General features: G+C 39.9%; 1 protein-coding gene across 1 annotated transcript in view; it reads left to right on the forward strand.

The window, feature by feature from the left end:
* The window catches only part of prdm2b (PR domain containing 2, with ZNF domain b), a 232,163-nt gene that overhangs the window by 157,853 nt on the left and 46,950 nt on the right, over nucleotides 1-27,360 (forward strand). The window contains exon 6 of the mRNA XM_039755847.1: nucleotides 9,608-9,737. Coding sequence (XP_039611781.1) covers nucleotides 9,608-9,737 — 130 coding nt within the window. The remainder of the gene's footprint in view (nucleotides 1-9,607; nucleotides 9,738-27,360) is intronic.

Here is a 27,360-nt window from a genome sequence, read left to right on the forward strand (position 1 = left end):
TATGACTAGTGTGGAAACCAGACTAGAAATTCTCAAATAAATTGTGATATGTAAGGTGAGACTGAATGTGGTCTGCTTTCATTTTTAGTGCATCAAGAACTTTGCCCTCCAGTAATGAACTATTGATAATACTAAGAATGTGCGTTTGTAAGAACATCTATAGAGCTTTTTACTAGTTTAGTTGGGACTGGGTCTAAGGTAAAATAGTCGGTTTCATTTTAGAAATTAAAGGTATGACTTCTTGTTCTATTACAATTAAATTAAAATTGCTAAAGTGGTGTGCACAAAACAGGACAATCTAGTATTAATCTTGCAAGGTAATGCTGAGATCTTGGATCTTGCGCGATCAATTTTTTTAGATAGATAGATAGATAGATAGATAGATAGATAGATAGATAGATAGATAGATAGATAGATACTTTATTAATCCCAAGGGGAAATTCACATAATCCAGCAGCAGTATACTGATACAAAGAAACAATATTAAATTAAATAGTAATAAAAATGAAAAGAATTAAAATACAATTAATGTTCGCATTTACTCCCCCGGGTGGAATTGAAGAGTCGCATAGTGTGGGGGAATAGAAGTTCATAAAGTCTGCACTGCTAATGTATGTAGGTATTTTGCATTTTAATTTAGAATTACTATTTTTTAGATAAGCCACTGCTCTAAACAGTATACAATGATGATTATTATTATGATTATTATTATGATTATTATTATTATTATTATTATTATTAGCTGATATGATGGAGAGAAGGATGGTTGATATATTATGTGTATAAGAGACCAGATGGTCAGGTTCAAATTGTTCTACCACAGTGAGGATAGGAGGAGTGAGTTTTGCGAAAATGATGGGCATGTCTGTGGTAAATATGTATTTTAAGAAGAGGGAGGAACATAGGGTGATGTACAAGAGCGTTGGGAGATGCAATTGTTTAGATCGATAGATACTTTATTAATCCCAAGGGGAAGTTTAATTCAATCTTGGAAAGTGAAAGGATGACCAAGGAGTGGAGAAGAAGTGCATTGGTACCAATTTTTAAGAATAAGGGTGATGTGCAGAACTGTAGTAACTATGGAGGAATAAAACCGATCAGTCACAGCATGAAGTTATGGGAAAGAAGTGTAGTAGTGTAAGTTAAGTTAAGAAGAGAGGTGGTGATTAGTGAGCAGCAGTATGGTTTAATGCCAGGAAAAGACCACTATAGATACGATGTTTGCTCTGAGTGTGTCAGTGGAGAATCATAGAGAAGGCCGAAAGGAGTTGCACTGTGTCTTTGTGGACCTAAAAAAAAGCATTTGACAGGATGCCTAGAGAGGAGTTGTGGAATTGTATGAGGAAGTTGGGAGTGACAGAGAAGTATGCCAATGCTGCAGTGTCAGGTCCTTTCAAATCTGTTCCTTCACCCATCTGTTCCAGGTCAGTCTGTAGTAGGCTGTACTGTGACCTTGAGGCCATTTTTGACTTTGATGAAAGTTTAGCTGCCTTATCCTTATCCTTTTTCTTTCCATTGTTTGCTGCTCATGCTCATTTATACTCATGTATAATGTAAATATAGATTACCTCAGGATGATAGTAAAAAAAAGGGTAAAATAACACCGCTGGTAATGGCGCTCAGCTCCAGCAAAGCATGAGACCAACTCGCAGAAACAACTATAAAACTTGATACGTTACACCGATTGAAAGGCAAATATACAATGTGTAAGAGTGCAGAAAAGCTTCCAGAAAATAACACAAAAGGATAAAAAGTTAAGTACACAAATAGAGAAGGAAGAGAAGGCTTCCAAAGCAAATATTGACATGGATAAAAAGTGTGGGAGGATAGCAGTCTGTCAGACATTAAACAGTTTGGCACAAAGGAATGCACCACAGTTCCGCCACGGTTTATTTAAAATTAGAATTTCAGTGAAGACAAGGTAATAGGCAATAACAATATGGGCAAAGGTCAGAAAAATATGAAAGGAGAATATACTGTTATAGAAATTTGGATTTCATTTTCATTTGATGTGAGAGATCAATGTTGCATAAACTATGTTTCAGATATGGAGCAGAGGATCAGAAATAAAAGCCTGAAACATTTCACATTGGACAGACTTTCCTTTCATTGGCCTTGTCAATATTCAGAATGTTCCTGACGGCTTTAATAGAAAAAATGTATGGCTGAAATAATTTTTATGTAAAATAATTTTATATCAATTAATATATTTGCAGAAAAATAATCTAAGCAACAAAGGAGCAGATCATCAAATAAAATAAACAGTAAACTTTATTGCAGTTAGCAAAAGTAACCCTATATGTTCAATAGAATCACTTCTGTAAATTACATGATAAGTCTGGAAATAAGAAGCATCCTAAAAAATAAAACACAAGCAAAGTGCAAGTGCACTTAAAACTGATAGTAGAAGTAAGAAGTTTTCAGGAGATCTGTCTCCTCTGCTCCCCAGTCAACAAGTGACACCTTCTTCCGGGCGGCTGAGCTTTTAAGGTCCTATAACTAGAAGGGACAGAGTTAATTGCCCTTCTTGGGCAGTTTCTCTGAACTGTGAAGGCAAAGTAAGACAACACAGTTAAGTGGAAGTGCTCCCTCTCAGCTTGTGGTGATATTACATGTCTGGGAGGAACAGGGGTGGTAACCCTCTGATGTGCATGCACATATATTATAAGTAGTACCTGCCAAATAATACAAAGAGTACATAACACACATTTCATCCTAATTGGGGCTCATCAGGTGTACACACTTTTGCTTCCCCTTGCCGGGACTGGACCTTGGATGTCAGCGCCCGAGACAAAGCCTCAGACATTGTGCTACAGCCACTGGTTCACTTACTTGACAGGGTGTAGCCACCCAAATATCATATTGTGATCAGACCTATGCATGTCATACTCTAATCTACACCTTGTCAAGTAAGTGAACCTGTCGCCATGGCCCAACTACATCTCAGATTCGATCCCTGCGGGGAAGCAAAAGTGCTTACACCTGATGAGCCCCAATTAGGGTGAAACACGTGTCATGTACTCTTTGTATTATTTGGAAGATACTACCGTGTTTCCCTGAAAATAAGACAGGGTCTTATATTAATTTTTGCTCTAAAAGATGCACTAGGGCTTATTTTCAGGGGATGTCTTACATTTATTCATGTACAAAAATATACATTTATCCAAATACAGTCATGTCATCTTCTTCTGGAATATCGTCATAACTCTCCACATTCAAACCCTGAATTTCAGCCTGAATTTCTTGCTACTCCAGCCGCTTTTAGGATCCTCCAGGATCATTGTGCGTTTGATGAATGGTTCGATGTGGTGAAGCAAAATGCCGACATACAAATGCATTCATGATGCTTTTATATTCAAGAGTCGCATATTCCCCAAAGTAATGACACGATACATTTTAAAAGTCTCACATACCATCTTTTTTTTTTTTTTGCGCCTTTACAATATACCATCAGAATGTACGGCGGCCTATTTGAACCACAGAGAAAAAAAATAAAAGACATAATGAAAATCTCTATCTTGTGATTAAAGTGTAAATTTTGGCTTTAATCTTGTAGTTTATTTGATCATTAAAGCAGACTGTCATAAACGTCACCTTAAAACTGACCCAGTTGTTAAATCGCTATGCGCTTCTAAGGATTCCTCCTGAACTGACAGCAGCATCGCCCCACATAACACATTACATTTATGATATTGCAGCTCTCTGCACATTTAGAATTCTTAGATTTATACTTGATATCACTTTCATGATGAAATGCATTAAAATATTTATGTTACATTTAACAAATAAATTGTTAACTTTGTTTAAATAATGAATACTGCTAATAATTACACATATGGGATGGCATGGTTGCAGAGCGGTAGTACTGCTGTCTTGCAGGGAGTCACGTCCCTTGCGTTCCCTGCCTGGAGTTTGCATGTTTCCACAGTGTGCTCAATTTTCCATCCAAAGACATGAAGGTATGGGGATTTGGTGAAGCTACAATGACGGCAAGTGTATGAGTCTGCTTGTGTTCACCTTGCGATTAGCTGATGCCTCATATAGGGATTTTGCTTGTGTTGCGCTGATGCTGCTGGAGTGGGTGCATCCCCGAATTGATGGGTGTAATCATTAAACATCTTTTTCAGAGATATTATGGCAAGGTGTCCTTGGGATTTAACGGATGTTTCAGGCACACGCGTCGCATCTCGTGAAGTATAAACCTGGCCTTAGGCGCCTTACTTTTCAGCTGACGATCTTGACTAGGGCTTATTTTTGGGGTAGGGCTTATATTACAAAGCAGCCTGAAAATCATGCTAGGGCTTATTTTTTGGAGTAGGTCTTATTTTCGGGGAAACACGGTATATATCATGTCAGTGATCTGCGCTTCTCTCAACTAAGAGGGCGTGGCGGATGTCTGCTGACTGGCTGACTAAACACAAGCATTACCTGGTAGGTAACCACCCAAATATCAGATTGTAATCAGACCTATGCATGCACATATTTATATATATGTAATTTTATTACAATTACTATAAATATCTGTAATGTGCCATCTGTTGGAATAACAAACACAATGCATTTTATTACTACAGATATTTGTGATATACTCTCTGTTGAACTGACAGAGACATACAGTAACTACAGGACAAAAAACACAGGCATTTATTTTCTTAGGGTGACTCCTTCACTTTCTATAAATCTTAATGTGTAAGAAAATAAAAAAATAGAACTTTCACAAATGAAAGATGACCATTGTAATAATGAGACAAAGACAGATCAAGTTTTGGGGTTTCAGGCCCCGTATACTGTAAAGAACCAAAAAAAAAACACTGTTAGTATTCACAGGCGCTACGCTCTGACAACAGGTCATTGCATCTCGCAGTCTCAGTTGCAGTGGGGAACTTAAATAAGGAGGGACTGGAAATTGAATGGCATGCTGGAAGGGAACCGAAGTGGTGTGTGGGAGGAGTGACGTCATCACAGTGGGACCAGGAAGGTATGGAATGCGGAAGTGGCTACGTATTGTTTTCCAGGCGTCCGGGACTTTATGGCGGCGTTCAATCTGTCTTTCTGCGGGAACAAAAGAAAGAAAGGTTAGTGCCTCGCCGTGATCCCCTGGCCCGATGTGATACGTGGCTTGTCGGGTCTTTCTGCGGCTCCATATGCGCGCGTGCATGACAGGACCCCCCCCCCAGCCCAGACCCATTGGGTCAGGCGGCCCGAACCGAGAGGTCATGAACCCGGGAGAGAGCGTCAGCATTGGCCTGCAAGTTGCCACGACGATAAGTGACGGTAAACTTGTGCGGCTGTAGGTCTAAAAACCACCTGGTGACCCGGGGATTCGATTCCTTGTGTACAGCCATCCACTGGAGGGCGGCATGGTCAGTCACCAGAGTGAACTCCCATCCCAACAGGTAGTACCTCAGGTGTGTCACCGCCCACTTGATCGCCAAGGCTTCTCTTTCCACCGCAGCATATCTGGTCTCCCGATCCAGCAGTTTCCGGCTCAGGTAACACACGGGGTGCTCGACACCGTCAATGCTGTGGCTCAGCACGAAGCCTAGACCTGTGTCCGAAGCATCTGTCTGGAGGAGAAATGTGAGAGAAAAGTCAGGGGTTCTCAGTATTGCTGCTGTGGTCAGGGCCGTGTTTAGGTCACTGAATGCCTGTTCCGTTAGGTGATTCCATACCACATATGCCCGTTTCTTCGTCAAGTTCATCAAGGGTGCGGCTCTCTCGGAGAAACGGGGTACAAACCAGCGGTAGTAACCCACTAACCCCAAGAAGGCTTGCACCTGTTTCTTGGTTATCGGACGGGGCCATTCCAGGATGTCTTTGATTTTTGAGCATTGTGGTTTCACCAGTTCTCCACCCACTAGGTAGCCTAAATATTTGGCCTTGTGAAACCCAAAATAACATTTGCGGGGATTAATACGGAGGCCGGCCTTCGCTAGTGTTAAGAGGACGGCGTAGACGTGCAAGATATGTTCCTCCCAGGTGCCGGAATAGATGACAACGTCATCCAGGTAGGCGGCACAATAGGACTGGTGGGCCTTTAGCACTCTGTCTAGCCGCGGAGACGGTGCCTGCCCACCCAAAGTTAAACCCAACTCGGCGGCGGGAGTGGCAGTTATTCTACTGCATTCGCTTTCAAAACAGTCTTGTCCTAGGATAACTGGATAGGGTGGATCGGGTAACACAGCCACTGAGAGGCGTCTCGGTACACCCTGCCAGGTTATGTAACAGCTAGCGGACCTATATGACTGGGTCTTACCATGTACACACGTCACCCTTACGTGCTGGGGCAGCCACTGTCGCGGTAGAATAAATCGGAGAGCAACAATGGTAATGTTACTCCCGGAGTCGAAAAGTGCCACCACTGAGTGCTCATTAACCAAAACCACTCCCATGTTCGGGACAGCCGGGGGATTAGACAAAGCACAATACCTCTCTCCTCTGACCCAGGTGCAGTCCATCAATTCCACGTTCTGTGGACAGGCAGGCAGGGTGTGCCCGACTTCGCCACACTTAAAACAGTGGGGCAAAGCCAGGAGTCTCTCCTTCAGTTTAGCGGAAGCCTCTTGTGTGTGGCGGTAGGGCTCAGGGATAGAGGCACGCCCCCGTTAGCCACTGCGAGCAGACCTCTCCGGCCCTCCGACTCGGTTCACCGCCAGCTGATGCTCCAGTACGTCCAACAGGTTTTTTATATCCTGGAATGGATGTCGTCGGACCTGCTGGGCGATAAAAATCTGACATGGCGTTAATAAAGCCTTCACAAGCCACTTGTTCTATGATTTGCTGACCCTGGTTGATGTCTGGCCTCAGCCAGCGCCCCATTTTGCCCCAGAATTCAAAACCCTGGGCTCGGGCTGGGACATCGGGGTCGTATCACCAGTGCATCCACTCACTTGCCTGATGGTCCGACGTGACTCTGTAGCAGCTCAGGATCTCAGCTTTTAGGAGGTCTTACTGGGCGGCTTCCTCAACGGGGAGGTCGTGATAGGCCTTCTGCGCGATGCCCTTCAGGTATGGCTCTATGATAGAGGCCCATTCTGTGCGAGGCCATAGAATACGCCTCGATGAGAGATGTAAGCGGAGGAGGATGAGGCTGTGCGGGCTCCGGTCTGGCTACTTTAGCTGCTGCGAGCCGGGTCTTGTTCTCCGCCAACTCCTGTTTCGTGGCAGTCAGCTCCACCTGCAGGTTTTGAAGCTGGGTTGCCAAGTTGTTCAGTACCATATTTAGGTCCTGTCCTTCTGACATTTTTCAGACAATTGGATCCTGCCAACTACGCCACTGTAATAATGAGACAAAAACAGATCAAGTTTTGGGGTTTCTGGCCCAGTATACTGTAAAGAACAAAAAAAACACTGTTAGTATTCACAGGCGCTATGCTCTGACAATAGGTCATTGCATCTCACAGTCTCAGTTGCAGGGGGGAACTTAAATAAGGAGGGACCGGAAATTGAATGGCATGCTGGAAGGGAACCAATGTGGTGTGTGGGAGGAGTGACGTCATCACAGTGGGACCAGGAAGAGATCGAATGCGGAAGTAGCTACGTGTTGTTTTCCAGGCGTCCGGGACTTTATGGTGGCGTTGAATCTGTCTTTCTGCGGGAACAAAAGAAAGAAAGGTTAGTGCCTCGCCGTGATCCCCTGGCCCGATGTGACTTGTCTGGTCTTTCCGCGGCTCCCTATTTGCGCGTGCGTGACACCATTCAGTCCATCAAGCTTGTTTGTTTAGCTAAGCTGTCCCAATATATCATCCAGATACTTCTTAAAGGTTGTCTTGATAGTTTGTTCTTGATTTCCACAACTTTGTGTAAAGAAGTTATTCCTGGCTTCTGTCTTAAATGATATAATTTGAAATGGATAAATATTTAATTTTTGCTCATACATCTATAATCAATAACTCATAATGAAAAAGTGAAAACATGTTTTCAGAAAGGTTTGCAAATGTATTAAAATCAAAAACTGAAATCTCTTATTCATGTAAGTATTCAGAACCTTTGCTCTGACACTCAGAAATGTGAGAGCATGAGGGAAAAGATTCTCTGGTCTGATGAGACAAAAACGTAATTCTTTGTGCAGAACTCCCAAACACAATTTCTGGTGCCTACCAGGCACTGTTCAACACCAATCTAATATAAACTCTACAGTGAAGTATGGTGGTGACAGCATCATGCTATGGGGGTGTTGTTCAGAGGCAGGAACAAGGGGTTTTGTCAAAATTGGGGAAGGATTAATGCAGCGAGATACAAAGAGGTCCCTGCTCCAGAGTTCATACAGTCTCAGACTGGTGCAACCTTTGAGCAAGACAATCCAGGTGTGGATTTGGTATAAGACTCTGTTCTTATGCGGCCCAGCCAAACCCCAGCCTTAAACCCCATAGGCATGTGTGGAGATACCTGAAGGTGGAAGTTTACAGATGCTTCCCATCCACCCTAATTAAGCTTTAGAGCTTCTTCTAAGAAGAATGGGGTAAACTGTCCAATGCAGGTGGGGAAAGCTTGCAGAGAATTGTCTATTTGTCTGCTTCAAAGTTACGTTATCCTGATTTCAAATCTCACACTCAGTAATTGACTGTAAGGAGTGTGTATATTTTCCCCATGACAGTGTTCTTTTCCTCCCACATCCCAAAGTTTAACTGAAAATTCCAAATTGACATATTGGATTAGCAGCCTGTCCAAGGCTGTGCCTAATTCTCCTGGGATGGGCTCTGGCCCCATTAAATATGAAATAACGGAGTTTGAGTTTTGTTTTCGTTTTGTTTTCCCCAGATTCTCTGTAGCAAGACAATGTTGGCAATAATTTAAAATTTCGTTTCCATGTTTTTTTCTGAACCATTGTAGTACAGAAACTTTTCATCAAACAGGTTAAAGTGCACAGTTAGCTTTAAAGGCATTTGTGACATTTTGGCTAGTTGTCATCTAAAAATAAAGCAATTTAATTTCATAGACAATCTGATATAGTAAACTTATGTATCAATGTATAGCTTTTTATTTACCACAAATATGTGGACATTTCTAGGGCACTACCTTTTTTTTATTTATTAGGCATTGCCTTTTAAAGGGTACTTCATATAAATATAAGAATGTTACCAAATGAGAAATGCGTATTAAAATAAGCTGAGCGACCTCATCAACGGACAAATAAATGTAAATGACAAGTGAGGATTAAATGTGAAAGATGGGGAGAATGGTGTATCGTGTCTTGTCATCGTTAACGATTTTATAACAAACACGTGTGAATCCTACGACAAGCATCAGTGGAGTCGAGGGCTTTCTTCGACCGTACCAACAGTTTGCGTTTGTGACTGCACAGTCTGTTCCAGGCCTGACTTTTTGTTTTGGTTTTCAATTGGCCCTCCTGTCAGGAGACCGGGGAATACAATCATAAATGCCTTAAAAAGGGTATTGAATAAACAACGCCAAACAGCAAAAAGTGAATGTTAAAACGATAAGAGAACCTTTACAACGTCAATCCAATTGGCTTCTTTTGGCCGAGACTCTGGTCACTTCGCGTCGTGTCGCGTCGCGGCACGCCCTCTGGCTCGAGGCTTACGTTGCTGCGTCCAACAAGGCTGCATACCATTGGCTCTGAATCATTGTCTCTTTTCTATTGCAGCCAATCGCAGCGGGAGAAGAACTGCTGGTGCGGTACAATGGGGAAGACAACCCCGAGATAGCAGCGGCTATCGAGGAAGAGCGAGCTGCCAGCGGTTCTGGCAGGAAAAAAGAATCTCGAGCTGGGAGAGGTAAGTGTGACCTTTTCGGTATGACTTTCTGTGAAAGTGTAACACTTAACTTCGCACTAGCTTTGTGGCGTTTCTAGGAGTGAAATGTCGAGAGGAATGCGGAATGAATACCGCCTCCCAACGGCAAGCTACTTGTTCGACCTACTTAAAGTTAAGATGGTGTCCTCCAGCTGTTCCGAGACACGTAAGGTAATAAACAGTCATGGGAAAACAGAGCGTTGACGTGTTATATCGATGGGAAGAGAACTGGACGCATTTATCACCATTTTCAATCTGTCGCCCGGTACGCGGACCTCTATTTGAGGGGCACTTCTCGGGGCGCAATGCCAGTAACTGCATACCTTTTCCTTTAAAAGACACCATGCCAAGTAGGACCTGTCACATCTACTTGTCATAGCATATGTTCCAGAAATGCTGGTTTTCTACGCGCCGGGATGCATTCATTGAGTTTATTTACAGAAAGCACCTGGAACGTATTGCAATGTCTTCAATTCAACTTAATTTTGTTTTTGCATGTCCTTGGTCGCGGAGATAGTCAACTCGACCCACAATTTCGTTTACTTGTTAATGGTAATAAAGCTACGGGACGGATTGGTATGTAGTGTTTTAAAAATATTATATTATAATGGTGATTCGCACATTCACGAGAGCAGCATTTATAGGTTTAATACATGCACCGGCTTTTATAATGTACAAAAAGTCTAGATTTATTGTTCTTGGTGTGTACACGGTATACAAAAGCGTTTTCTGAAAGTAACTACAGTATACTGGGGTGTGTGTGTATATAAAATGTCAGTAATGTTTGTTTGCATTTTCTTATGAAGGCAGACAGATTGCCAAATTAGGACTTCTATAATCAAACTTGAACTAAGACATACAGTATAGGACGGTCTTTTTTAATGTTTGCCTCTCACATAAAGCCTGGTATTTTAGTGTAGTTTTTAGTGACCTTTATTCTTCAGTTTTTCAGATAACTGCAAAATCATGTTGCATAAACGCACATTAAGGGTCCTGTTTTATAAGGTGGATATCATGTAAAATATTGCTCCTACCTTTAAAATCTCACTGATTGAATTTGTTGCACTGCCAAAATTTATTTTTTGACCATAGACTCATTGCAAGGTACCCTTTTGTGCAGATGTGCTCCTGGACTTTCCACTTAATTTGTTATCCTGATTAGATCCACTTTGGCGTCTTCTCTCGGGGCAATAGTGCACACCATTATATGAAATCTTCAATTTCTTTGGCAATCAGTTGCATGAATTATTTAGCAAAGCTTCGAGAATGTGTAATGTTTTTCTTTGACTATTTTTGAACCCAGAATTTAATTTTAGAAATGCCAGTTCTTTTGAAACCCAAAGAAAGACAATTTGTTTGCTTTGTTGAACAAAATAACAACCATTGTGAAAACTGTAGTAGTGGCTGCAGTAAAGTGGGGCTTTTTAGTCATATGCTGTATAAATAATCAACTGTAAATCAGTCATTTCTGGTACCTTGATTTAAAAAGTATTTAGCAAAAATGAAAAGTTCTGGGTCATTCCAAACTTTTGAATGTAGTATATACAGTATTCAAATTTGAATGTGACAGCTTTAATGGGAAAAAAAGGTGTTTTTTGTTTTTTTTAAGCTGGTAAGCAAATGTATTACACTGTGTGGCTTACTGGAACAGCACCTATACAAACAAAGTTCTCACCAATTGTATAAGACTTTTTTAAAGAATTTTGTTTACCTTACTTTTGGTTTCCTGCTAACCATATAACTCTCTGTCCTTAACCACATAACCATCGAAAATTCTTAAGATTTTTAACGTTTGTAATGCCTTATTTTGAAATGTTTCTTGACTTTATTATTTTTAAGATTCCATGGATGAGTAATTCTGAGCTCAAAAACACCCAGTGAACATGACTTGCTTCAGTTGGCAAGCTTTTCACTCTACACTGCACAAGATCAGCTTTTGTTTTTTTTTTGTTTTTTTTTTTTTCTTTCAGTTTCTTTCCTAATAAGTACTTTCTCCTAGTCATCTTATTATCCTATAAGGTAGAAGAAGAAATCTGCTAAAATAGCGAGGTGCTACCGATGCATTGTTTGTTGTTCCATCCCCTTGCTCCATAAAGTGCCCCACCACCTAGAATTTCTCAAATGCTTCCCATTTTGGAACCTTTAGTCTATATGATCATTTTAAGAATGTTAAATTTCTTTTAGTGTTAAGAATAAATTAATATAGAATTTTTTTTAGAGAGTAACATATTTGTCTCTGTTTCAAGGATTTGGGGGAATATGGGCCAAGATTGCAGCTGAACTTGCCATTCCTGGAAAGCAAATTTATTGACAGCTGTTAGGGAGTACGTTCATTTGTTGTAAGAATGAAGTAAACTCCTGATTGAAATTTGAAAACACTGTTAAAAATCGATCACAGAGTTATGTAGTTTGTCATCTCCTGCAATTCCTTTTTTGTGCTGTTCTCTCATTCTTGAGTCAACAAGACTTGAATCATCACTGTGCAACCTGTAACTTATTGTAAGCATTAAGTACTGACTTAACTAGAATTTGAATTACTTGTGTTATGAGTTTCTTAGCAAATAATATATAAATATCAAATGTTTTGAAGGTCAGGCATTTTCAGTGTTTTGAAGAGGTGAGTGGGTCTACTCAGTACGTGCTCTGTATCTGATCTGCAGTGCACATGTACATAATTTTCACACAGGCACAGAGTACATTGAATTCTACAGCATTGTGGGATCTATATTGGATATGTGTGTTATTTTACAATGTGACATGTTTTTGAATTTTGCTTTGAAAGGGAACTTTTGGTTTCACAACATATTGAAAGAATATAATTAATGTACAGTAATCCCTCCTCGATCGCGGGGGTTGCGTTCCAGACCCCCCCGCGATAGGTGAAAATCCAAGTAGAAACCATATGTTTGTATGGTTATTTTATATATTTTAAGCCCTTATAAACTCTCCCACCCTGTTAACATTATTAGAGCCCTCTAGACATGAAATAACACCCTTTAGCCAAACGTTTAAACTGTGCTCCATGACAAGACAGAGATGACAGTTCTTTCTCACAATTAAAAGAATGCAAACATATCTTATCTTCAAAAGAGCGCCGTCAGGAGCAGATAATGTCAGAGAGAGCGCTAAGAAAAGCAAACAATCAAAAAATCAGTATGTGCTTTTAAGTATACAGAAGCACCGCAATAAAGAGGCATTTTGTAGAGGAGCCTCCGTGTCCTCTGTGCAAACAGCCCCTCTGCTCACACCCCCTCCGTCAGGCAGAGAGAGTGAGAAAGACAGAGAGAAGCAAACAAGCACCGCGCGGGATGCATATCTTATATCATTGAGGAGTTTTAGTTAATATGTAATACATGCTCTGATTGGGCAGCTTCTAAGCCATCCGCCAATAGCGTCCCTTGTATGAAATCAACTGGGCAATCAAACTGAGGAAGCATGTAACCTAAATTAAAAGACCCATTGTCCAGAAAGCGAACCAGCTTAAAAATCCATGATCTATATTTAGATGTGCTTACATTTAAAATCCGCGATAGAGTGAAACCGCGAAAGTCGAAGCACGATATAGCGAGGGACTACTGTATATTAATTTCAGTTTCAATTTTTTTTAAGGAAGACAGTGAAGTAAGCTGCAATGTGTGTCTGGGAACGTTTATAATTAAATATAGATATCAAGTTTTTTTTATTATTTTTGTTGTATAGCATCTTGATCAAAGAGCTCAAATTGATTTTTAAAGAGGCAAAAAGGTCTTTGGATATACAATCAAATGGAAACATGTTACGTTTTTAATTTGTAGTGTCTTATGCCGACATGCTTTTTTGTTTTTTGTATCTTCTGCTTAATGCTTAAACGAGAAAGGAGATACCTGTGCATATGTAAGTCAACTAAATACAGGTAGTCCCCAGGTTACGGACATCCGACTTACAACTTACTAACGGGGCTGCAGCCGCGACGCATATGCCTCAGTAACTGCCTCTTCGTCATCTTCTGCCTGGGGATGCTGCAAGCGGTGGCTGGCGATTTCACTGCTTGTGCAGTGTAGTGTCCCTCGGACGGCAAGCGGTGACCTGTGGTCCATAGTCATAGCTATCGCTCGTGTGCAGGACGAAGGCTTGATGGGGTTATTCTCTGCCCACCCACTACGCCGCTACTGCTCCTGACTGGACACGGGCTGGATGGGACGGAGGGGGGTGTTTCACTGCCCGCCTACTACACATGGTTGCCCCGTTCATTCTCGGTGGGCGGCTAGTAATGCTGCAAGCGGTGACCTGGTTGTGGCTGAACGGAGGCCATTGAGGGTGAACAGGGTGGCAGGGGGTAGCATTGTAGTGTGCCTTGGTTGGCTGCCTGTTGAATGGGGGCGGTGGTGGGCGATTCATTTACTCGCCTTTGGTCGCACCATGTTTGTTCTCGGTGGGTGGGCAGACGCTGCAGGCAGCATACTGTACTGGAGGTGAGTGTGGTGGTCGAATGGTGAATCGCCCCCATTCATTCTCCATAGCAAGCCTGATTGTATTGTTATGCACATAGCAGGAAGTTGTCTCTTTCCAGTACATTAGACGTGTTGACGACGGGTGCCTTCCTGCTGTGATAGCATGTATAGTGCTATGCAGAAAAGCTCATCTTAACCTTTTTGTCTTCACCCTTCAAGAATGTCTCTGAAACATAAATCTGATGCAAGTGCTGTTGATATAGTAAAGAAGAGAAAAACCATCATCATTGAAAATAAAATAGAAATAATAAAAAGGTCAGCGAGAGGTCAAACTCCATCATTCATTGGCAGAGCACTTGGTTACAGTCGGTCAACAATAGCATTTATTAAATGTACCTCTTCCGCTTTGCATACAAAGTCAAGTACAAACCTACAGTCCCTATCTTGTACGTAACCCGGGGACTGCCTGTTTTAACCTTAATTGTTAATTTAAGATGGTTAAGTTTCAAATTTTAAATGCGTTCTTTTTGATCACCACTTGCCTTTATTCAATAGTGTAAAGGGTAAGAGAGATACAATACTCTGTCAAAATACCATAACAGACTGCATAGCACACTGGACTTGCAACATAATTGACATATTTTCATTATTCGAAATCGGTTATACATTTAGTTTTATATATAAATGCACACCCTTCTGTCTGTGGATTTTTATTTTCCTTGCACAAGCTGTGGACAAGGAACACTTCTCCCTGTAGCGAACATGACTTGTTTTGAAATCTGTATAATCAGATTCATGTAAACATTGTTACAGCAGTTGTCTCATGACTGTAAGTGACATTGTTTTTAAAAGCATTGGAAAACAGACTTGTAGTCAAAAATGACAGTGTGCACCAAGTACAAGGGACTCAATTTTTCATTACAATAGGAACTGTATCTACAGTATAGCTTATTGTGAAAGTGTATTTACCAAAATAATTAAAATTAATGACCCTGAATATGCTGTTAGAATTTGAGATTTTAAAGGCAGAGTGTCATTTTTTTCTTTGCGTTTAAAGGCATAGTTGTTTAAGGACAAGTTAAGTGGCATTTATAACAACTGCAACAATGTGTAGGGGTATTCTAACAGCACTAGTTGTATCACCCACATTTGATTAGCAGTGTTAAGGGGACTTTAAATTATGGTTAAAACTGTTGTGAAATGATAGCATTTAGATCACATAATGATGATGCAGAGAGTTATCCTTTTTAAAGAATATGCACAATCATTATCTAGTCAGAAGTCACGACTTTTTCCTGTTCTAGCATCAAACTGCGAAAGGAAGAGGATTTTTTTTTGTCATATTTGTAAATATTGTGATTCATCTGTCCATTACAAAAACATACCATTTAGGACATTTGTTCATAATAAACACCTACTACATACAGTGTGTTAATACATTTTTAAATGGATGAATTTACTATTGTTCCTCCTCGATCTACAACATGATTATTTGCAAATAACTCAAAATCAAAACTGGAATTTCATTTATATTAAGTATTGAGATCTTAGTCCTTTATAGAAGCACTTTTTGAAGCCTTCATGAGTAAGTCTGTACAATCTATGCAAAAATGGGTCTGGGCAGTTTATCCCATTCTTCCTGGGGGATCCTCTCAATCTGTCTGTAAACTGCCATTTTTCAGGTCTATCTACTAGGGTTTGGTCTTGAGAACTGGTTATAAATTTCTTAGAACCAGGGAATTAGACATTTTGAATTGTGGTTCCACTTATTAATACCTAAACATGCATTTTAATTCAACTGTGGACTCACACCACAAAGCATCTCAGCTCAGAGTTTTGCTCTGTGGTGACCGTTGGCAATCGGTCACAAACCCCTAGCTTAGAAACGGCTGTCTATAGCTTTTGCTAAGTGAGAAACTCTTGCATCAGCTGCTCAGACACTTTCTGACCAGTGCGAGCGGATCACTTCATGGTGACGTGAGCTGAGCTTGCACTCTCTGTCTCTCTCACTCGGGTCTCCACCTTCTCTGTGTAATGCCACAATATGTCCATCATCAACGCCGTGCGGATTTGTTTTACACGGCACCTGAACTATGGATCACAGCAAACCCTTAAGTGTGGCTAAATTTCAATAGAGAAAATGGCGACAACACAAAATACGGCCTTGTGGCAAGATAATTTCTTGTAAGGGAGGATGTACAACAGACATGTCAGAACAATAGCGTGGTCTTAATTTAAAACTATCTACTGTCTCCAAGTGCCTCCACTAGCACTAACACATCACACTCTGGTAACATTATGTAATATAACAGGTAACTGTATAAGCAACCGTTATTTCAAACTGCAAGACAGCAAATTGGCTAACATTTAATAAACAATATTTTCCTTAGATGATCGTGTTTGGAGCTGTAGTTCCACTGCTTCTCCTTCACCTCCATTGCAGGCAAGGAATCAAAGCTGTGACACTCAGTGTTACTTTAGTGATGAAGGCAAAGATGATTACAGAGAAAACTGAGGAGTGTCACAGAGCAGTCATGGCTGTTGTGGTGAAAGGGTTATATTCTGCTATGTTGGGAGCTTGTCTTCTGTATAACCAGTAAAGTTGGTAGCTGTCCAGTAGGTGGACAAAAGTAACTGGAGTCTACAAGTTGCTGAAAAGCTACACCTGCTAAAGTATTTTTATCCATCCATCCATTACCCAACCCTCTATATCCTAACACAGGGTCACATTGTTTGCTGCAGCCAACCCAGGACACAAAGCAGGAGCAAATCCTGGGCAAGGCGCGAGCCCACCGCAGGACACACACTAGGGACAACTTAGGATCACCAATGCAACTAACCTGCATGTCTTTGGATTGTGGTTGGAAACTGGAGCACCCGGAGGAAGCCCACGCAGGCATGGGGAGAACATGCAAACTCCACGCAGGGAGGACACAGGGAATTTTTATTTTATTTTTAAATGTATCTTTTAGTTTTGTTTTTATTTTTCTTACTATTAACAACTGGTGCCTGAATAATTTTATATGGGATTGAACTCACTTTGTTTTAGTATTATCCTGGCATACTGTTTTGTGGATGGCTACCAGTTATGATTTAAATCTTTGGCATTACATTCTCCCACCCCTGTTCTCTCTCTTTAAAGTCACAAGAACGGGTATTTCTTTCAGTGGTAATTTGATACCAACTTTCCAAAAATGTAATGGTACCTGATTTTTCACAGTATCCGTAATAACGAAAGTCTGCAATTCACTCGTTTATGACTGAAAGTAGACAAATTACTCAGAAACCACAATAATACACAAGAGAAAAATGTGAGTAAGAACTACATGTAAAGTGGTGATGATGCAGCACTACATCATCCCATGTTGAAAAGAAAAACAGCAGATATCATGTCTGGAAATACATTGTTTTCACAAGAAAGCAATGGGGAAAACAGATTGAATCACGGAGTTAACACGTTAAAACAGATTTTAGATTTAAAAACGAAAATGTGCAGAATTTAGGGACTGAAGGGGCGACTGTTACAAAACTTGCCAATAAATTAAACTATTTAATACTCTCTAGTTCTATCATTCAGATGCTATTTTCTAGGTTGTTGTTTTTCAAGTGAACGCAATTTTTTGTAGAAGCTCAGTCATGCCCCAGTTTGTGCCAGTGTTTCTTGTATGCCTTCTCGTTAAAGGCATGCGAATTAGCTAGCTGCATGAGACGAAAATGTCGAAGCAAGCAGTATCAGATACCCTAAGTAACATGAGCTTAACTGCAAAATTGACGGCACAACAATATCGCTATGACTTTTACGAATCTGGCTAACTTTTCTGCAAGTTTTGCCAGCATACCATAGACTAGACACGAAAAGGTACTTGCAATCACCACGACAAATCTAAAACCCATTTCAAGAACAAGGAGGAATTAAGAACAAAAAGTGTTCCACTGCAGGTAACAATAGAGGAAACAAAAAAGAAAATGAGAGTAGTCTTCATGAAACTCGTCTACCTCTTGTGTTTGAACAAGACATGGAAGCCGTTCTTCAAAAGATTTGTGGCAGTAAACTTGTTGTAGTTGATGACGCCACAAATGGCTGAGACCACATAGTTCTCAACATAGTATGGTAATTTTTTATGTAGGCAGATCTAATTATACATGAAATTATGTTTAGCTGGCATTAACAGTCTTTCCCATAGAAAAATGTTATTAATGAATGGAACTGGTTGTTAATGGGTTCCCTTTTAAAAATTAACATTTAAGGATTTAATAAATGTTTTGCCTCACGGTAACGAGGCATGCAGGGTCCACATTAGTGCTGGGCGGTATGGTATACTGGTTTCACAGTATTCAACAGTATTTTTTTTTTTTCCCCATGCATGACTGGATGTTAACCATATTTTCCACTGCAATTACTGCAGTAGACTGGCTAAGAATAACCTATTCCACTGTCATGAGAATTGTACATTGTACAAAAAAAACATTTTAATGTACACAAGTATTAATACAGGTTTGCATGGCCCCATAAACTGATAGTTTTCAAGGGGGTGGCACTAATGAAGAGGAGTCGCATTGCCTGACAGTTGCAGTAAAAATATAGAACCTTTTTATTGAACAAATTTTGCAAAAACTTAAACTTTAATTTTGACAACATATTTTCAACCATCCAAAGAGGCATTTAGACTTAGTAAAATATCCACAGGTGTTTGTCAAAGTTGTATTGCACTGAACATGTCTTAGAAAAAGGAATACATGGAAAATATTTTTTGTAAACCAACTACATTTTCTGTTAATGTTAATAATCGAGGTTAAATCAACAAAGCTAACTTTCCCTCTAGCAAAAGTATTTCAAAAAGCGATGTAACAACAAGATCACTGATCTCCATCTATCGCTAGCTAGACTGAGGCATCTCACAACATGAGAGTTTCCGGCAAAGTATCGTACTGCATTGCTCGGATCGCTCGGCCCAAAGAAAAGTTCGCTTGCTGCACCAACTTGAAAATTTAAATGTTACATAATTTTATATAAATTATCGTCTTTCTTTCGACATCATAATTTCAAAAAATCCAAGTTGAACCATCATAAGTAGGGGACTACCTGTACTGATTGATGATAGAGATAACAGAATACTGATTTTACACATATTCATTGCACATTTATCTTAATTATTACATACCTATGGCTGTGTGAAGCTTGTGTCCAAAGCATTGGTACTCCAAAGCATATTTGCAGCTAAGGTGGTGCAGCAAATTGCTTGTGTTGCTGCCTCCGGCGACAACTTTAGCTCAACAGCAGTTGCAGTAAATAGTTGTTTGGTCCACATCCGACCTTTTAAAACCAAAGTATCTCTAAACAACAGATACGGCTCCTTTTTTCAGCAAAAGTTCTTCTGCGTCATCATGTTCAACTTTATCGTCTGCTACAGCTTCAGTTTCGGAATGATTTCTGTCCATTTTTAACGCTCAATACCTCCACTAATGCATGTACTCTGTTGCGTGCGTGATTAGCTGTGTAGAAAAAGGTCCCCCCCTTAAACAGTTTCCCGCTGCGCCATGTTCTGAATGTCGTCTAGGCTATTTAAACCAGTGTTGCATTATAAGAAAAATCCATATCCTAACAAATAAAAAAACGGTTTTCGGTATGAACCGGTATACCTCCCAGCACGAGTCCATGTTTGACTCTTCCGTTATAAACTTGGCACCTACAAACGTGGGCTGAAGAGCAGGCTTCTCTTTGGATGCCACGAGCCCTTAAAAGCATTAGCTATATATATATATAAAAACCAACTTGCAACGAGACAGATTAGAAGAGAGCCAAAGAGACACTTCATTACATTCTCGTGACACTGTCAAGTCACTTGATACTGACATCCTTTGGAAGCAGTTCACCACGTACTTACAAACATTTTCAAACAAGGTCACAGTCATCTAACCTCTCGGTTACATTTTTAATGCGCATCTAAAAGTCAAAGCAAATCGTCTCCTTTATTAAATCTAATCAAGCAAAACTTAGAATGGAATATATGCAGGGTCTCGTTGATCACGTTCAAAATTCAAATATCAATAGTTCATACAAATTCAAAACAGGTAAAGCAGTAATATTACCATTATCACATCAAGGTAGTCCAAGAGCATTGCAACAGTTATATCATGATGTAATGTCAATATCCAGAACTATCGGTTATCCAGATTTATTTCTTACAATGATGTGCAATCCACAATGGCCAGAAATCCGCAAATTCTTGAGCGATGCCACCGGCTACATCAGCTCTGGATAGTCCCACTTTCGTAAGTAGATTGTTTTATCAGAAAGTCTTATTTTTATTGAATGAAATCGAACGTGTGTTTGGCTGTTTGGCCGAAAAGAGGAGTGATGGCTCTGAGGCTAGGGATCTGCACTGGCAATCGGAAGGTTGCTGGGTTGAATCCCATAAATGCCAAAAGGGACTCTGCTCTGTTGGGCCCTTGAGCAAGACCCTTAACCTACAATTGCTGAGCGCTTTAAATAGTGAGAAAAAGCGCTATATAGATGCAAAGAATTATTGGTTAAACCAGAGCATACACTTACACATTCAAATTTCAAAAACGAGGTTTGGCACACATGCATTTATTGGTTACTTTGCAAAATAAATTAACTGCTGATGATGTAGATTGCTTTGTGCTGAAATTCCAAACAGAGAAACCTATCCTGAATTATGTTACAAAGTCATTAAACACACGTCTCACTGACCTCATTTAAAAGATTCAGCATGTTGGAACTCAAAAGAAAAGTGTTAAAAGAAATTTCTAAAAGCGTTCGTTCAAACAGATGTGACTAAGGCTGGCTTTCCTATTATTGCTGAAGAGATAATCGTCAGGAACAACACACTCATTACGGAAAGAAAGATGGTAAAATTGTGATGCACGATAATTCAATGATTGTACCATATAACCCGTGTTTGCTCAAGCGCTTCGATTGTCGTAATAATGTTGAGAAATGTGCATCGGTTATGAGTATTAAATACATTTACAAGTACTTTAATAAAGGGCATGATAGAGTACACGTAACTTTATCAAAAGAACAGTCTCGGGACAAAGTTCAAGCACATTGAGATACTCGGTGCAATGGAAAGTGGATAGCATTTAATGCAATTGCCAATGGATGGTCGAAGTCATTCTGTTGAATTACTACTGATTCATTTACCAGGTCAGAATATAATTCAATTTAAAGAGGGCGAAGAAGCGGAACGTTTAGAGAGTGAAAAATAATACAAAATTATTGGCTTATTTTGATCGTAATAAAAGACGTAAATGCAAAAGCATATACGTATGTGCAAATTCCTCAACATTCCACATGGCATCCAAGAAAAATTAATTGCAAAAGTGTTGCTTGGTTAAATATTGTATCACCAAAAGATATCTTAACAGTTTCATTTAAAATTGTTACGTGAATCGAAAAGCGCAATGTCATATAAAGGTGTTCTAACTATAGATGGAACGAAGTACGGTACTTTTCAAGTAGCGGCATGAACAGCTGGTTAAAATGATGTCTGATGCCGCTTCTGTAATGATGCCTGACAAATGAAGACTTAATTATAATGGATGAAGTTGATGCTTTACAATTATGGGAAGCATTCAAAGGAACATTATCCGAAAAGTCGAATGAACAAACGGCTCTTTCGGTCATTAACGATTATTAGAAGCAGAAGATTTAATGATGCAGCAATTTGGACTTTTGGAAGAAATAGACGAATCGGAGGTAAAGAAATAGATAACGGCAGAAAAATTTAACAGTGGAAGACCATAATTATATCAGTAAAAACAATATTTGAAATTAACTCCTCTGAAGTTTTAAAGTAAAAGTGAACATAATACATCTGTAACAATTCCAATGAAAAAAATGATCTGTTTAAATTGTATTTCCGGAAAAACAAACCTGGGGGAGGTGAGAGAAGCAAGCAGGGGGCGAAGCCCCCTAGTTTACATAATTAATTAAAATTACAGGTACTGAAGACCAGTACTTTTTGGCAGATGTTATCTTTATGGAAAGCTGCAACATTTCCATCTTTTCACAGGCAGCACTTCAGTCCCTTCACAAGAAACAGCTGAATCTTAATGACATTTTAGCAGTGTTTACAGACAATGGATCATACTGTGTGAAAGCATACCAGGAAGTTTTAAAAGGGCTTATGCCTAACAGTGTACATTCAACCTGTTTGTGTCATGTCATCAGTTTGGTGGGAGAGACCTGGCAGCACTATACTTTTAGTGAGCTTGCATCACTAGTGATGTGGGTAAAGTTTGCCTTCTTCAAGAAGTCTGCCAGGAAATACCAGATGGAATAGGTGGTTAGAATCAGTAGGGTAACTTAATGAACATATTCACCATTACAAAAAGTTGTTTCTAGCTGAGAACACCTCAGCTCAGGATGTAACAAATATCCTAGACCCTAAAAGTGAAGTTAACCTTCATCTCCGAAGGATGCATCAAACTAGTAACAGTTCTTACAATTCTGGAGGGCACTCACTATCCTACTGCGGTCTCCGCATACAGCATCGTGGAGCATCTGGTCCCGTACCTGATGAATGGAACTACAAATTAAAGTTCAGTTGTGCTAGTGTTCCATTTAATTGTTTGTTTTGTTGTAGCTGTTGCTACTAAACAGTTTAAAAATAATAAATAAATAAATATCCCATAGGGACCCAGGTGTGCACAGAGCTGGAATTCTGACATACTAAGTGATAACAAACACTGAAATTCTGTAAAGGAGCAGTTAAAGCAAGCTGAGGTGTAATTGTATGGCATCTTGATTACTCCTAATATAGGTGGTTAAAATGGTAACCATATTTTCGGTTTCGACAAGCAAAACTTTGATGCCTGGTAACCACTTTTAAGTTTGTATTGAGCCCTGTTAATTGCCGTCATGTTTCAGAGGTGACAAGAGATGTGCAGTCTGTTCCAATAGTCTTCTGGTTTTTACCTCAAAGTGCTGTCTTGCAACTTTGTCAATGTAATAAAGACTATATAAATGTATTAGTGTCATTGTCATTAACTATCACTGGCCAGTGTAAGTCGTATGTTGGCAGAATTCAGTCTGGTTTTACATGACTCTGTTTGTGCTTTGGAAGTTTAAATCTGCATTTGTTTCATGCCCATTGCCAGGTTACTGGCAGTGAGGTGGTTAAAAACCTTTTCAAAATATGTTGCAACAACAGTGATGATGTTGTAGTACAAGTTAAATGTCGTTGTCTGTGAGTTGCATGGGAGAAATAATCTATAGCACAGCCCCTACAGGTGAACCTTGTTTTGTGTATTGTGGAAGTGGTTGGGTTTATGGCAGCTTTGTTAACTACAGGCAGTCCCCGGGTTACGTACGAGACAGGCATTGTAGGTTTGTACTTAAGTTGAATTTGGATGCAAGTCGGAACAGGTACATTATTTTAATAAATGCTATTGTTGACTGACTGTAACCAAGTGCTCTGCCAATGAATGATGGAGTTTCACCTCTCTCTGACCTTTTTATTATTTCTACTTTATTTTCAAAGATGATGGATTTTTCTCTTCTTTTACTGTATCAACAGCACTTGCATCAGATTTGTGTTTCAGAGACATTCTTGAAGGGTGAAGACAAAAGGTTAAGATGAGCTCTTCTGCATAGCACTGTACACGCTATCACAGCAGGAAGGCACCCGTCGTCAACACGTCTGTAGTAACGAGACAACTTCCTGCTATGTGTGTAACAGTACAAGCAGACTTGCTACTGAGAATGAAAGGGAGCGACGAGGGGTGGTTCTCCACCCGCCCACCACACAGTCGCCTCCACTGCAGTATGCTGCGTCCGCCCACCGAGAATGAAAACTGTGCGGCCAAAGGCAGGTAGTGAATCGCCTACCACCGCCCCCATTCAACAGGCAGCCACCCGAGGCACACTACAGTGCTAAGCCCTACCACCCCGTTCACCCTCAATGGCCTTCGTTCAGCCACAACCGAGTCACTGCTTGTAGCATTGCCAGCTGCTCACTGAGAACAAATGGGGCAGCTGTGTGTGGTGGACAGGCAGTGAAATGCTCCGCTCCATCCAGCCTGCGTCCAGTCAGGAGCAGTAGCTGCGGCGGCAGCAAACTGCCCCATCAAGCCTCCGTCCTGCAAACAAGCAATAGCTGTGGCCCCAGTGACTATGGACCATGGGTCACTGCTTGCCGTCAGGAGCCGCCCGAGGGACACTACACTACACTGCGCAAGCAGCAAAATCGCCCCCGTCCAGCCGCCGCTTGCAGTGTCCCCAGGCCGAAGATGACGGAGCGGCAGTTACTGAGGCGCATGCGTCACAGCTGCGGTCCCGTTTGTAAATCGTAGGTCAGATGTCCGTAACTTGGGCACTACCTGTATATGGTGTGTTTGGCTGTAAAAATTGTTCTGTTCAGTTTCACCTGCCAGTATTCGTGTGTGTGTGTGTGACGACCACTAGTAACAGCTAGTTGTGAATGTGAACTTGTTGGTTGTGGCTAATTTTATTCTTTACATCCTTTTAGTAAAATGTTTTAAGTTGTACCCTGGCTAATGATGATTATCTGCTGTGTGACTATATTCAACTGGTTGTCGCAAGTTTTTCCCTTCCTAGTACTGCTGATGTAGTTTGCTGCAGTCCAACCTCAGAAGCCAGTATAATGCATTATATATGTGCTGTTTTGTGTTTCATTACTGTAATACAAGGCTTTCAAAGATCTTGACTCCCTTTCTTTTGCAGTGCTCCAGAACCTCGTTAAAAATGTAGCTTAAACACTGCGCTTATGTCAGTTTAAGTGAAAGTTTGCCTGTATCAAACACTGCAATGCAGTAAAGCTAAAAAATGCCCCAATTCTACCATAAAATATTTGTATAATTTAGTTTAAACTCTGAGTATTGTTAATATTGGTTTAATCATTTTATTTTTCATTAAAAAGCAGTAACCAGTATTTGCGGTTAAATAAATGTTAAATGAAGTAGTTGTAGTGTGTGTGTGTGGTGTTGTTTTTTTTTTTTTTTTTTTTCTTTCATTTAAATCCTTGTTTTCTTTGTGTCAATATAATGTAAACAGTGTTGCTGAAGAGTACTCCACTTCAATTTTTTTTTTTAAATGTTACTTGCCCTGTCATGTTTGTAGTGGTGGCCAAGACAAATCTCCTGATTTATTTGGAGAATAGGTGCAATCTTCTAACAGCTTTAATGAGGATGAACACTGAACACCAAAAATTCTTAATTTATCTATGTGATCTTTTCCATAGGTCAGATATTCAGTAATACCCTTGCATCATCTGAAACACATGTATTTCTCTTTAAAAATTATTAATTAAAGCACTTTCACAAAATCATCTTGTGAATGGCTAGGGAGCATGAGGTCCAGCATTTTGAATTGGAAAACCGCTTCTCTCCTCAATCATTTTGTTAAGCATCAAAGCCATATTTCTAGATTTTTCTTAGGGAATTTGTGAAACCGCACCATTGAATTGACCACCTGCTTTTTGATGCATCTTGATTATGCTGTAATGTAGTGCTGGGTGATATTGATAAAATTCAGTATCAAGTATTTACCCAGTATATCACAGTATTACAATATTTATCAATATTTTAATTATTTTGTTAAAGATTGTAATGCTGTGCCTTCAAATCACCAGTACTCTATCGTCAAAATGAATACAGTAATCCCTTGCTATATCGCGCTTTGACTTTCGCGGTTTCACTCTATCGCGGATTTTAAATGTAAGCATATCTAAATATATATCATGGATTTTTCGCTGGTTCGCCGCTTTCTGCGGACAATGGGTCTTTTAATGCTTCTTCAGTTTGATTGCCCAGTTGATTTCATACAAGGGATGCTATTGGCGGTTGGCTTAAAAGCTACCCAATCAGAGCATGTATTACATATTAACTAAAACTCCTCAATGCTATAAGATATGCTTCAGCAGGCGCTTGTTTGCTTCTCTCTGTCTTTCTCACTCTCTCTGCCTGACGGAGGGGGTGTGAGCAGAGGGGCTGTTTGCACAGAGGACACGGACGCTCTTCTACAAAATGCCGCTTTATCGCGGTGCTTCTGTATACTTAAAAGCATGTATTGATTTTTTGATTGTTTGCTTTTCTTTGCGAGCTCTCTCTCTCTGACATTTTCTGCTCCTGACGGCGCTCCTTTAAAGATAAGATATGTTTGCTTTCTTTTAATTGTGAGAAAGAACTGTCATCTCTGTCTTGTAATGGAGCACAGTTTAAACGTTTGACTAAAGGGTGTTATTTCATGTCTAGAGGGCTCTAATAATAACAGTGTGGGAGAGTTTATAAGGGCTTAAAATATATAAAAATAACCATACAAACATATGGTTTCTACTTCGCAGATTTTCACCTATCGCGGGGGGGTCTGGAACGCAACCCCCGCGATCGAGGAGGGATTACTGTATTGCAAACTTACACTTATACAATATTTTAAACTTAAACAATACAAAAAAGAAATAGAATTTGCTTCCATTGACTTAATGTATTACAAGCTATGGGTGGGAAGTATGACCAAAATTCTTTATCACGGTATTTTTCTAAATGATCCCGGTTGCATTGTATTCAACGGTATTTTTATCCCATGCATGAGTGGATGTTAACCACATTTTCCACTGCAATTACTGCAGTAGACTGGCTAAGAATAACCTATTTCACTGTCATGAGCTTTGTACATTGTACAAAAAAACATTTTAATGTGCACATACCTGTAAGTATTAGTACATGTTTACATGGCCCCATAAACTGATAGTTTTCAAGGGGGTGGCACTAATGAAGAGAAGGAATCGCATTGCCTGACAGTTGCCGTCAAAATATAGAACCTTTTTTATTGAACAAATTTTGCAAACAACTTAAATTATAATTTTTACAACATATTTTCAACCATCCAAAGAGGCATTTAGACTTAGTAAAATATCCATAGGTGCTTGTCAAAAGTTTGTATTGCACTGAACATGTCTTAGAAAAAGAATAAATGGAAAATATTTTTTGTAAACCAACTACGCTTTCTGTTCATGTTAACAATCTCTGTCCACTGACACGTTAAAGTGACTTTTTAAACAACTTTACCATCATTAAACTGCATAATATTTAAACTTATAAATAATAGCAATAAAATAAATTTATAGTATTACTAGCAAAATACCCGCGCTTCGCAGCGGAGAAGTAGTGTGTTAAAGAAGCAATGAAAA

This window comes from Polypterus senegalus, chromosome 6 (assembly GCF_016835505.1).
Source record: "Polypterus senegalus isolate Bchr_013 chromosome 6, ASM1683550v1, whole genome shotgun sequence".
Lineage (NCBI taxonomy): Eukaryota > Metazoa > Chordata > Cladistia > Polypteriformes > Polypteridae > Polypterus > Polypterus senegalus.